Source organism: Silurus aristotelis, assembly GCF_946808225.1.
Source record: "Silurus aristotelis genome assembly, chromosome: 17".
In the NCBI taxonomy this organism is placed as follows: domain Eukaryota; kingdom Metazoa; phylum Chordata; class Actinopteri; order Siluriformes; family Siluridae; genus Silurus; species Silurus aristotelis.
This window is the reverse complement of record NC_139590.1, coordinates 19,694,293-19,708,763: the sequence shown is the minus strand read 5'-3', so window position 1 is coordinate 19,708,763 and position 14,471 is coordinate 19,694,293. Positions and strand designations below refer to the sequence as shown.

The window sequence follows — 14,471 nt, the reverse complement described above, 5'->3', positions numbered from 1 at the left end:
TCCATCCAAAGTTAAATGATAATGATGCCACTAGTCGCTTGAGTCTGAAAATCCTGACAAGCAGGCAGCACTCGGTTTGCCTCAGTCTGCCAACGGATTCAGACTGGGACCCGCATCACTTTGCGATGACTAGTAGAACGGCAGCTGCTTCTCCCACTGCTCCCACTAGATGTACAATTTAATTCCCCAATGTCAGAAATCACTTGAGGTATCCGAGTTACTGTAAGCATGCATGATTGGATGCCTGATAGAAGTGTGATAGATTGATACAACTACTATGTATATAAGGCTATCTAAGGGATACGTATGTGACGTGGGTTATAAATTGACCCTGAAATCTGTGGCTTGGCGTTAGAGGTCAGTATTGTAAATATGTGCATAGACTTGTGAACGATTAATCATTTCATTCGTTAAAGTGGAAGAAGCCCGGATTTGTCATAGCAGAACTCTTTTCCTGACATAAAATTGTTAGGAAGCTGGGGTCACTGAATAGGTTCAGCTCTTCAACAGCTTGGCAGTGCTGGGGCCGCTGGAAATGACAACTTGTATATTGAATATTTTTGATCGAATAACTTTTTTAAGATGTATCATGTTCTATTGGCAGTTCTTGGTGCTTATTTGTAGATGAAAGGAACAAGCAAGGTCTAGGTTTGATAATTCTGTAGAATCTTATACTAGACTACACTTTTGTCATTTGACTATATTCAAGATGCTAACACGTGCTAAAATGTCATTTTAAGCACTAGACTATGGAGGCATGGGTCTGTATACAGGCGATTTTGAACTTAAGCATTTCCATAAACAAACTAAATATCAGGACTTTTCCTGCATAAATATTGACTTAAGCAGGGATGTAAAGAGTACCTGGAAATCATACATGAGTAAAAGTATAGATAGTAAGTAACCTTTCTGCAAAACTTACTCCATTGCAACTTAAGTCTAAAGATTTCAATATGACGAGTAAAAGTCCTAAGAGTATCTGATTTGAACTGTACTCGAGAGTGTGGCACATATTGAATGTAGGCTCGAAGATGTACTAGTCCTCAACACATTGGTAAAATGCCAAAAATCTGTTCATTTCTGAGGTTTTATTTCCTAAAACACAAATCGAATTGCATTAACCAAAATCCACACAACAGACTCTTTAACAGGCCAGAATGAAACAAAGTTTGAACAAATCAGTTAAAAATAAAAGACTATCAATCTTTTAAAAAGGGATCTTCAATTAACAAATAAAAATATAGTATAATGTCACAAAGTAAATGTTATAGAGTAAAGTCAAACTAAATATTCTGACTGACTGATGTGTCATTGTCAATTAAAATATATTGTAGTCAAAAGTACATGTATATTGAATCATAAATGTAGTTGAGTAGAAAGTAAAAGTTGCTTATATCTTTGATACTCAGTAAAACTTGAAATAGTCAAAACAATTGTTTAAGTGCACTAACGAATTTGTTTACTCAAATACTTTACACCACTGGACTTAAGTCACCAAATTTAAAACCAACCCTCGAATGATTTCCAGTTTATAAACTCAGAATGCTGCATTCTAGCATCACAATTCTTGTTGGCCTAATGTGCTTGTTATTAGAGCTTTAAATAATGGACAAGTATAAATAAATATCGTACTGAATGATATTATATTAAGTTCAACAATTTCTTCAAAATTTGAAAGCAGTCATGCAGGCAATGTGGTATCACTCATACGAGTTGTGTGTAAGTGCGTAAGGGTCTCTAATCTACACCTGTTCTCGTTGTTCCCGAGTGTTCAGACAGAGATTCAGACACTGAAATTATACTCCGCCATAACACTGGCCTCCTTTTAACGAGGGCCTGGGATAATTATATTACACATAACGCCTATCAATCTGGCTTTGAACGTGTGGTGTGTGTGTGTGTGTGTGTGTGTGTGTGTGTGTGTGTGTGTGTGTGTGTGTGTGTGTGTGTGTGTGTATAAGAGGGTCTTTTGTAGATCAAGGTTTTTCCAAGGACTCTGAAATCTCACATGGGACACTCGGCTGTGTCTCCTTTTTTTTTGTTCAAGGTGGCTGTTTAGACTCATCTGAGACAGCAAGGTCTGTGATAATTCGTCCCACCCGAATTAGCAAGTAATCGTCTATCAATGGCAGTGTTCAGTCAGGTCATTTATTTATACATAGTGGTACGAAGTGGTAGCTCAATGCCAGTGACTACGTTTGGAACATGACATGACCCTAGTGGAAGAGCTTTGTATCTCCAGACAAGTGGTAAAATATGTTAGACGTTCTCATCTCTGAATACAAAATTGCATGTCTCATAATAGTCTGAACTGTTTTAAACATACATAAACTCACAATCAGAGGTTTACTGAACTAAATACTAAACCAAGCACTAAATAATCAAAAACAAGTACATTTACTCATCAAATATACTGAAGTTGGTTTATGGTGGTAAAATTCTTCACTTGAGTCCTGTAACTGCTAATAGGTTAAGAATCATTTCTAAGAGCGAAAAGCGTATACATGTGCTACATTTACAGCCAAATCAGCAAGTGAATACTAGGCCATTGGACACATGAGGCTCCTGTGATGGGGTTAAAATCAAGAGCCATAAAGATGGATTTGGACTGTGATGATGATTTATATCCATCACAGTCCAAATCCATCTTTATGGCTCTTGAGTTTAGCAATAGTTGCCCAAAGCTACTCTTGCTACGAACCGTTTTTTACTCAAGTGTCCATCAGTGAATAGTTAATAACCTCATAATGATGAAACTATAATGAATGGACATTCGGTGGCACCCAGATGAGAATGGGTTCCTCTCAAGTTCTCTTCCTCATATAAGGTATCTGTTTTTCCTTGCCACCATTGCTCATTAAGGATAAACATATATTGACTAATTTAAATCTTTAAAGCTGCTTTGGGACAATGTCTGTTGTTAAAGCGCTATACACATTAAATTGAATTCCAAAGACTAGCTTTTGGGATCACACTCCGATTCGAAAAAGAGTTTTTATATTTGACCAAGCGTTCTAAATTCTTGTCCCTGGCTCTTGGGGGCGGAAAAAAACATAAGCATCTCATGTGCGGAAGTATTGTACTTTGCAAGCTGAACAGAAATGTACTAGATTGAGTCGAATTGAATTGAGCCGCTGCTGTAATCAGTGCTGATCAGTGAAGCTTCGGCAGTTCTCCAGCACAGATATGCATGTGTGGGCGTCTTTGTGGGTGTGTGCACTTAAGTGTATATGTGTGTTTGGGGTTTAAATGCGTAGGTGTGCTCTTGTATTTCTCTGCATGCACCGAGGCTACACTGCACTACAAAGTAAGTCGGAAACGCAGCAGCCATTACACTTACTGTAATTGAATTGTGCCGAATTGGGGCCTGAGCATGGCCTCTGCGCACTCATAAATATTTAACGCCACTTCATTAGCATGTAAATATATGTTGGGGATATTAGCATGGCTGTGTGTGTAATGGGGGTCGAATTGTACAGTGTTGGGAATCTTAAAAGTCTTCTGAAACACATTATCTGTACATTTGAAGTGGACTTAGTAGGCATTAGAAGGATGGTGTATAATAAAAAAAAACAAAATTTATTTCCCCTCAGTGTGCATAAGCAGTGTTAGTCTTGTCTAAGTGAACATGCATTTTCCAGGAATGGAGTTTGAACAAGAATTTGTCAGAAATTCCCAACAACAGTTTGCTTTGGCTGACGGGAGATCATTTGGCCAACAATGGTGGGTGTGTCTTTTGTAGTAATAACTTCTGTGGTGTGGGTTTGGCTTTTAAGCCTTGAGCATTACTTCGAAGATATCATTTGCACCGGACACCACTAGCATTTTAATTTGAACAGTAAATCTAAATGATGCTTTGCGAATTGTCAGTAGGTTATTGAAGCTGATTAAACGTACTCTTAAAACGCTTTATAGCATTCTAATAACAGTATTTTTAGCCTTTTAGCCTTTCAGGTATGCGTATATAGATTTGTGCTATAAGATGACCAGAAATTATTCTGTAGTTAAAATGAACTAATGGTACACCATCCCTAAAGCTTTTTCGTTGATACTTGGTGAGCTAGCTAGTGTTACTATTCAGTGAACAGTAAATTAATTCTGGTCAGAAGAAGATATTAACCGTATCAATCAATGTAAGCAGTAAAATAGCAAGCGATGGTGGACAAACAATACCGATCACAAACGGTTCTACTTGCCAAGAATCACTTTCGTTCTAAGTTCTACTAATATGCTCCTAGAAGGAGTAATACAAACTAAAAACAATGGTATACTAAAAAGGACAGCCTTTGTCTATAAGTGGTCAACGTATTACCTGCTTTCTTGTCTAACTGCATTGAGCGCTGCTATTTCTAGTTGCATTGTGCGTTAAAGTTTATGTACCAGTAGCGGAAATTTGATGAAAGAAGTTTCTTTTCACTTCTTTTTTTTTTCTTATTATAGCCTATTGAGTCTTTTCTTTATCACAGTCAATACTTGGCAAAGTTGCCAGATCTGAGTTAGTCCCGTCACTTATTTGTTCTAGGTGTATATTTATTTATAAACCCATTCATTGCCCTTAGCAATGTACTTATTGTTCTATCCCTTTCTAGTGTACCGTCATATGTCCTTTATGCAATCAATTACATTTTCAATTTGTTCCGTTAGCCTTTAATGTCCAGCTATTTGGTTAATGGTGGTTGGTGATGATGTAATTGAAGGGGACTGAGAGAGGTTGGGGGCATTATATGTAACTGATGTGGCGAGGGGTGAAAGGTGAGAGGGTGCCTTGTCTAGCTCTTGTCACCTCTACAGGAGACCGAACAGTCCTTTAATAATTAAAGACGCCATTAAATAATAAAAAGCATGCCATTGCAGGGGAGGTTGATACAGTCCACACGCACACACAGAGCATGCTTAACGCCAATTAAACCTGGCACTCGCTGCTCGGTCCCATCCCCCACAACCTTCCTCCAGCATCATTTCTATATCTGTCTTTCTCTTAATTCCTCCAGCATTTGCTGTCTGTCCTTTTGCTTTGGCAGAGTTACACTGAATCGCCTCTTTCCCAGTCAAAATCGCCACACTCTGTACATTTCTTAATGTTGCTCTGTCCATTTTCTGTCATCTCTCTCCGCACAGAACGTAATCATTATCAGGAGTTGCCTATTTTATCGTTATAAAAAAAAAAAAAAGGAAATATGAGGTCATGCTCAAAACTGTCGAAGAAAAAAAGAACCTTCTGGTGTGTGTTTTTCTCCTGTTAGTTGGAATTGTGCTGTAACCTTTAACATGCACTCAGCACACCTGTTACCACCCCCACACAAACACACACATACACACACATTAAGCCCACACCTTGAAAAACACACAGAGAATAAAAGAGAAAAACACTTTTTAGTGACGAACCTTGCAAGGACTGGTGGAGGATTGTTTCTCCATTACCGAGACTGGGAAGTGCCCAGACAGTGAGAGAAATACAAGAAGAGACAGATAGGATGTGTAGGTGTCGAGTTGAATTGTGTGGCACCAACACACTCGACTGTGTGTCCATATGGTGCTGTAGAGTTTGCTCTTTTCTTCAGCACGGAGATCCAACGCAGAGCGTAAGATATAACTGTGCCATGCCCTTCCTTCCTTCTTCAAGGTTTTGATTTCTCTGGCATGGCTAATACAGGTTAGAGTAGCAGTCTGGCTAAATAGACTGATAATAACAGTATGATTTGCTTGAGCTCATGCATGGGAAAGAGGGTAGATAGCAGAATCCTTTTAGTATGCTAGGCACAGAACAGAATTAGAGACCAAGCTAGAACCATTACAAAAGCATACACAGGAGAAAGAACAGGCAAAAGTAAAAGGAAAACGTGCGAGCCAAGTATATAGTTATACTTTAAAAAGAAATCAGTCAAAGCTGACAATGTATTTTGTGTATTTCGAATAGTGGTGTGCATCGTGATGTAAGGTTTTACAGTACATGGCTGTCATACTGAAACCAATAACAATAGTCAATTTCCTAAGCAATTTTTTTTTGCTATTACTGTATGTAATTTACATTGGTACAAAATGTCATACATTTTGCTTAGCGATGCCTCTAATACTCCATTTTAACAACGCTGACATCGAGCACAAAAATGGCAAAATGATCAAATCAAGTTTTTGTCATTTGATTGCTGTCATAAATCTGTGATCCTCATTATTTTTTAAGTTCAAAGAATTTTTGACAGCCTAATTCTCCTACTTTATACTAATCCTCCTACTAATACATATATGCCTACAGTATATGCTTCTTGTAAATTCTCTTGCCAACAGTTTATGAAAGTATCGTTTTGATAAATAAGGTTCAATCGACTCAGACCAGCAAGGTTAAAAAGCTCATATAAATATACAATCATGTTTACAAATGCTTATCTATATATATATATATATATATATATATATATATATATATATATATATATATATATATATATATATATATATATATATATATATATATAGCTCAAATACCACTGACTGACTCACTCACTCATTACGAAATCTCAAAAACCACTGAACGGATTGCAATGAAATTTGGAACATACCTTCCTCTTGGGTCTTAGGTGCTCACAAAGAAAGGGTTTTGAAAAATTCGCCCTGGATCGCGGCTAACTCGCGAAAAACGCGATTTCTCACGCATTGTAAATTCTTCGAAATAACATTACGGATCCTAATGAAACTTAGTACATTGTTTCTTATTAGATGTTAGATGCACGATAAAAATTATTTTCAAAGTAGTTTGCCCTGTATCGGTACTACAAAGGGGTAGTACGTTATTTGTTGACGTTATTTCTTTGGAGGAAATTTAATAATTAGCTAAAGGTGCTCTAATAATTTTTATTAGGGCTCCCTCGATGTAAAATAAGTCTTTAAGTGAATAAGTGTTTACTGGATGAAGATTTTCTATTTGAGTTACAGTCAAACTATAAAAATGAGTGTTCAACCATCACGTACTCTCTGTACGACTAATATACAAAGTCAGTGCAGTAACAGTAAGTAAAGACAATGGTTTACAGGTTGAGGCCTGTATTGATTTCCATATCACCTGAGAGCCCATCGGACTCTGACCTCCCCTACCCCACCTCGCACTGTCTGGATAGTGGGTAGACACAACATTGTCGGAGCTCAGTTAAGTTCATAGTCCTGACCAGTACAGACAGACGTTCTGATCTCTGATCATCCAGTCCTGCTCAGTGCTTACTGCTTATTGCCATATTGCTTAGCATTCAGCCTTCCGTAGCGAAGCACGGGTACTTTCCGCTAGTAGACCTATAATTTTACCCCATATGTGCATTTTGAACATATTCTGAATTTAGTCACCTTTTGCTGGTACAATAAGCTTCATTCTTTTCGACGGATTTACACTAGATTTTGGAGCATACGAAGATATTCAATACAAATGACCACATTTGGAGGTGTCCAAAAAAACGTTTGGCCATGTATTGTTCTTTTGATCAAAATGGATACTTGAATAGAGGAGCAATGTTGTACTTTGGTATTGGCAGTTCCAGACCTGTTTTCCAGGTCCAGAGGAAAACAGAGAAAATTCAGCATTATAATTATTATTATTATTTTTTATCATTACACGGATGTGCATTTGAATGCCTGTTAATAGCATGCACAGTTATACCACCGGATTTTGAACAAAAAGAGCATGTGAGCCCTAGGGCCATTTGTGTTGTCTATTCAGTACTGTACACTGCGCTCACACAGCCGCCGGCAAAAAACCTTTGAGAAAATGCGCGGGCTCGGCAGCTGGCGCTCACCTAATCACCTGTCCATTCAACTGCATCTACACAAGTGTGTGCTATCTGATCAAGGAAAGTGTCAGTTTCAGGAAAGGTGTTGATAGAGAACGCTGTCTCGCTCTTATGTTTCTGTAGGGTGGAAAGTTCGCAGAAGCAGCAATGGTGATAGAAAGGTTATGAACTTTCTGCATTAATTTCTGTATGCATTTTGATTTGGAAAGCATTAGACTATCCTGTGTGTGTGTGTGTGTGTGTGTGTGTGTATATTACAGTACATAATTAAACAAAACAGAACCATTTACAGTACTGTACAGTGTAAACTATATATGTGTATATATATATATATATATATATATATATATATATATATATATATATATATATATATATATATATATCTTGTAGTTACCATTCCAAGAGTTATGATGGGTCAACTTGTGATTTTTCGATCTTATAATAACGATAGCGATACAACAAAATTGTATTAAATATTTTACGTCTCGTGTGTCAGGCAAATGTAGCAGCGTATGCGCCGCCCACCACTCGACCTGGCCACATGCCTGTTGCCTCATACATTTATATTGCATAGTTTACACTGTACAGTACTGTAAATGGTTCTGTTTTGTTTAATTATGTACTGTAATTTGTTAAATAATTATTATTAGTATACTACCCCATACTCAGGGTAATCATTTTGCTCGAACTTATGTTGAATTTGGATTGTGTAGAATCTGACACCAGGTAGAATTCCTGTGAATCCAAGTGTCATAGTTCAGTAAAACATTTGCAAACCTTGAACGCATGTTTTCTGGCTGGGTTAATGTCTTGAGAAAAGTCCATTTCCTTCTGGTAGAGTGATTGTGTCTCACTGATGGTGGAATCATGAGCAGTGACATCAGCCAGTGCTAAAGAGGGCTGTAGATCTTTAGACATTACCTTGGGGTTCTTTGAATATTCATGGAATATTATATGTCCTATTTTGAGAGATGGTTCTGGCTAGTCTGGTACCCTGGGCCAAATAAGAATGGTGCAAATGTGTACACAATGTGCTTGACAAGTTTAAAATATTTTTTTCAATATTTGCAGCCTAAAGAGTTCCACCCATTCTTCAGAAATTACCAGAAGAGCTTTCCTGAAATTTTCTTTTAGTCAAAGACTTATTGTAAAGTCTAGAGTTCAAAGAATACTACGTGGATAAAAGAGAATTTTATTTGATTGTTTTCTGCATAAGGCAGGGCAATAGGATTAATTAGCATCCAAACCAATCGAGACTTGTCTCGATTTGAAGTATTGAAGCACAACTCGCGTCCAAAAGCGGTACAGTTATTGATTTGAATGGATGAATGGATGGACTGATTTCCCAGGAGGAAATGTAATGAAAAATAGGCAGACAAAATCTAAAATCTAGGCCTTAGAACTAATCAATAAGATTTTTTTTCCCCACATACAGATTTACTTCCCAGACCCAATAGTCTTAATTCTTGAGAATTGAAATTATTTCAATCATACCATGCTGGACCACCCTATCCGATGCTATTGTTTAATAAGAATTCAGTTCTCTTGATCCTAACATCAACTTTTTGTGGGGTTTTTTTTCCCCTCTCTACCAGTTTGCTGTTTTGTGGTGCATAAGCGCTGCCATGAGTTTGTCACCTTCTCCTGTCCTGGAGCAGATAAAGGCCCGGCGTCGGATGTGAGTATGCTTTATTTATCTTTCCCTCTTGCCTGGCTGTGTCTCTGCTTTCCCAAGCTGTATATCTGTCTCAAGACCGTGGTTCTTCTCTCGCTATCGGTGAAGTGGACAGTGCAGTAGGATGTTATGGATGTTTTGCTGTGATCAGTGTGTTTCCTGTTCGAACTGGTCACAGAGATACACTTTTGGCTCTTTCTGAGTCATGTCGTAGGTTTGCAATGTGGTATGCAAGGATGTGGTCAGTACCTAAAGATTAGCTGGAAGTAAATATGCATTATGTATGTAAACATTAACATAAGAGAATATACTGTATATGGATATATAGATAGATCTGGTTCTATATTTGGCTTTGATTGGTTCCATGTCAACCAGTTCACCTTTGTAGAAACTGCTGATATAATAGTAATTTATACATCATAATGCAAGTGGATTAAAAGGTGGTTAATCTGTGTAGATATTTTGTTAGCAGTTTTAATAAAATACGGCTGACATTTAGTTTATATCAATCTTGTCCCTCGTGATATTAATATCGACCTATAAAATCACCAGCAACTCTCACCAAGAAAAAGAAAGAAGAGAAGTAAATTGTTTCGCCATTTGAGAACTAGAAATATATTTAAAAAAATATGTATATACATAAATATGTAAAACAGAGTACATATTTGTTTGTAAACAGATACAATGGTGTGTTTTCTTGTTGAAAAGCTATAGCAGTCATGATATGATACACATTATTTTGGCACAAAAATGACCGGTAAAAAAGCCAAAAGGCAAAACTTCACAACTTTTTAGTCCTATAGTGTTTGGTTTACCAGAACTGCTGCAAGATAACCTTCCACTGCACATCCTGTTGATCGTTTGATGCCTCATCAGGCTAGCATTCTACTGCTGGCTTTGGGATGAGACAGCAGAAAGTGCTCGTTATTGTGTCAGCGAAAATCGACGGAATCGAATTGAATGAAACATATCCATCTTGCCATTTTTTTATTGTTCAGTCTATTGATGTCCCTCTGTCTCTCGCTCTCTTTCACTAATGCTAGAAGCATCTTTTATTCGTATGGTTTATAAAAACATCCCAACGAATCTGTCTCAAGAGCTCTGTCTGGAACTTAGTAGGTAGTGATGCAGGATTTCCACATTGCACCACATTGCTAATGTATTTTTTTTTCTTCCCTGACTCAAAAGTGCAGTGTTTTTCTATTTATTTTTTTATTATTACTTTTATATTCTATCTTATGCACTGTAGCTCTGAAATACATTGTTTTTAAAAGGACTCGAGAGAAGCATGCGAAAACATCTTGGGCAGCTATTTTTATTTTTTTAACCCACTCTAATAACCAATACTAGTGCTCTTTAAATGACTAGAGGCCTCTCGACAGCACTCGCTTCTTTAAATATGCTGTTAGCCTTCTTGAAGCTGCTGGAGCTCTCTTTAAGTGTGCCCTCCCTCCTTCACTAGTGCCCTACTCTCCTGCTTGAGCACCCTCGGCTCGGCTCTCGGCAGGGCGCCTCGCTTGTTGTGAATTGGAGAACGTTCCGAAAAAGAGCAAGTAGTGCTGGACAGGTTTCGGAAATAGCAACAGTAATATATGTGGTTGATCATTACGTGAATGAATGGATTATTTTCATCTCGTGTATGTTTCCTACTTTGGACACATACACTCGCGCACACACAGACACACACCTACACACATGCAGAAATGTGCCTGACCATGCCCCCCCACTCTGCTAGGAATGAGTCACCTCCTTTTTGAAAGGAAGAAATGGGAATAAAAGCCCAAACAGTAATTTTCATTATATTTTACACCAAGGAGAACAAGAGAAACAGAGAAAGAAAGGGAGATAAATAAGAATAAAGAATAAAGAATGTGTGATTGTGTGAGAGAAAGAAGGAAACAAATTAAAAGAGAAAGAGAGAGAGAGAGCGAAGATAGAAAGAGATGTTAATAGAGCCAGACAGAGAGACTTGGATCTCCTTTTTAGAATAACACACACCCACATACAAAAAAAATAAAAGGTGAACGCTGTGGTAGTCGCTCTCCCGTGTAAAGCCCATGGTGAATTTGGATTTAATGAGAATACATCAGTCCCAAGATAAAGGCGACCTAATTAGCCCACTTCTATAATTGAACCCATAAGCGAGCCTCTCTGATTCGCCGCTCTCCTGCGTCTGACTATTTATACCTGTAAGCACATGAACTCACTCAAACACACATGCGCGCACTCGCGAAAATGACGGTGTCAGAGGGCGGCAGATTCATTACCGCTCTGAATGAGCGCTGCATTCAGGACGGTGCCTCTAAGGACTTAGTGGGTGTTTTGTAGGCCACTAGCAAAGAGACATGGAGATTGAGATCAATCATTTATCAGGAATCAGGAAAATGGAGCGCAATCGTAGAAAACGACTAGGCATTAGCGTGGATTCCGCAGGATTCAACACCGAAATGACTCATTTATGTACTTTCTAGGTTTGTGTTGGTGAAGCATATGCAATTTGAAAGGGGTTGTCAGTGGAAAAAGGATGAATTTAGCGCCTACAATGTGCAGCCGCCCGAAAGTCACAGTTGTTAGTCACAATGATGTCTTAAAAAACTGTAGTAGTATAAACGACAAAGTTTGTTGTGTTTTTATATTAGATATGATCATCTTTCTAACTTTAAATACATTATATAGACAAAGGTTGTGCTTTTTGAACATCCCGTTCCACATTTAGTCCGCATTGTCTTGTTATAATAATCTCAACTCTTCTGGGAAGATGTTCCACTAAGCACTTTGAAGTGTGTTTGTTAAGGTTTTTGCTCAGACACTGTCAGACACTGATGTAGGTGAGTTGACTAGACATAGGGTGGAGTCAGTGTTCCAATTCATCTCAAAGGTTTTCAGTAGGATTGAGGTCAGAGCCCTATAGCAGGCCAGTCAAGATCTTCCACTCCAACCCATATCTTTATGGAGCGGGCTTTCTGTACAGGTGCATTGACATGCTGGTACTGGTTTGAATCTCCTTGTTCAAGTGAGCAGCCATGCTGCTGTATACAGAGACATCTTTTTACAATTGCGTACCTACAGCTCTGTGGTAACAGTTCGGGCAAGAATCTTTGCCTATGTACCTTAGACATCAAATATTTATGTTTTTATCTTAGCTCAGACAAAGATATCTTATACCTAATACAAAACTTTTTTCTTTTGCTATGTTACTGAAAGAGGAAAATAGAAAGCTTTACCTTATTTCTTTTTTTTTTTTCGGCTGTCCAGTTTCACTAAGATTGTTCTCACTGTTACTTTTCATTGTGCTGCTTTTCTGCAAACCAGGGATGTAAAGTGTGATTACTTGACCTTATATACCACCTTGCTGCCAGCTTAGTGCAGTCTGGTCATTCTCCATTCAAGCTCTCTTAAGAACTAGGTGTTTTAGACTGCAGATTTCCCCCTTGCTGTTTGTGTTCGAAAATCCAAAAAGATCAGCAATACGCAAACCTGGTACCACTCAAATCGGGCACCAACAATGATTCCGTGGTCCATGTGTCTGAGAACAACGACCAATAATTTTTTGGTATTGCATACCACATGAATGAGCAGGTGTTCCTAATAAAGTGAGATGTCAGATGAGTATGTAATATAAATGTAAAAAACTGAAACAATGGTTATATACAGGTGCATCTCAATAAATTAGAATGGCATGGAAAACTCAAATTGTGTATTAAATAAACTCAATGCACACAGACTGATGTTTAAGTTTTTGATTTTAATATTTGTGATGATTTTGGCACAAAATTAACAATTAATATAGAATTTAATATCTAAAAACAATACTTCATAAGACCAATAAATTTGAATACTTCATAAGACCAATAAAAAAAAAAAAAAAAATTTTTTTTTAGTGAATTGTTAGCCTTTTGGAAAGTATGTTCATTTACTGTATATGTATTCAATACTTGGTAGGGGCTTGTTTAGCTTTAACTACTGCCTCAATTTGGCGTGGCATGAGGTGACCAGTCTGTGGCACTGCTGAGGTGGAATGAAAGCCCAGGTTTCTTTGACAGTGGCTTTTAGCTCATCTGTATTTTGTCTCTTGTTTCTCATTTTCCTCTTGACTAAACTCTATAGATTGATTATGGGGTTCAGGTTTGGTGAGATTGCTGGCCAGTCAAGCACACCAACACCATGGTCATTTAACCAACTTTTGGTGCTTTTGGCAGTGTGAGCAGGTGCCAAATCCTGCTGGAAAATGGAATCAGCATCTTTAAAAAGCTGGTCAGCAAAAGGAAGCATGAAGTGCTCTAAAATTTCTTGGTAAACCGGTGCAGTGACTTTGGTTTTCAAAAAAACACAGTGGACCAACACCAGCAGATGAAATTGCACCCCAAATCATCCTTGGAACCTTAACACTGGACTTCAAGCAACTTGGGTTATGAGCTTCTCCACCCTTCCTTCAGAATCTAGGACCTTGGTTTCCAAATAAAAAAACAAAACAAGCTCTAATCTGAAAAGAGGGCTTTGGACCACTGGGCAACAGTCTAGTTCTTCTTCTCTTTAGCCCAGGTAAGACGCCTCTGTGGTTGTCTGTGGTTCAGGAGTGGCTTAACAAGAGGAATACGACAACTGTAGCCAAATTCCTTGACACGTCTGTGTGTGGTGGCTCTTGATACCTTGACCGCAGCCTCGGTCCATTCCTTGTGAAGATCACCCAAACTCTTGAATAAATAGAGAACCGCAGCCTCTCAATGCTCTTTCGGTTGGTTGTGCATCTTTTTTTTCCACACTTTTTCCTTCCACTCAACTTTCTGTTGACATGCTTGGATACAGCACTCTAAACAGCCAGCTTTTTTGGCAATGAATGTTTGTGGCTTCCCCTCCTTGTGATGGGTGTCAATGATTGTCTTCTGGACAACTGTCAGATCAGCAGTGTTCCCCATGATTGTGTAGCCTAGTGAACCAAACTGAGAGACCATTTTGAAGGCTCAGGAAACCTTTGCAGGTGTTTTGAGTTGATTAGCTGTTTGGCATATCACCATATTCTA

The 14,471-nt window shown here is 38.2% G+C and overlaps 1 protein-coding gene across 2 annotated transcripts in view; it reads left to right on the top strand.

Annotated features, from left to right (window-relative positions):
• Nucleotides 1-14,471, top strand: part of prkcbb (protein kinase C, beta b) — a 100,073-nt gene that overhangs the window by 22,155 nt on the left and 63,447 nt on the right. For both annotated transcript variants that reach the window (XM_083565845.1, XM_083565844.1), the window contains exon 3: nt 9,371-9,453. In XM_083565845.1, coding sequence (XP_083421971.1) covers nt 9,371-9,453 — 83 coding nt within the window. The remainder of the gene's footprint in view (nt 1-9,370; nt 9,454-14,471) is intronic.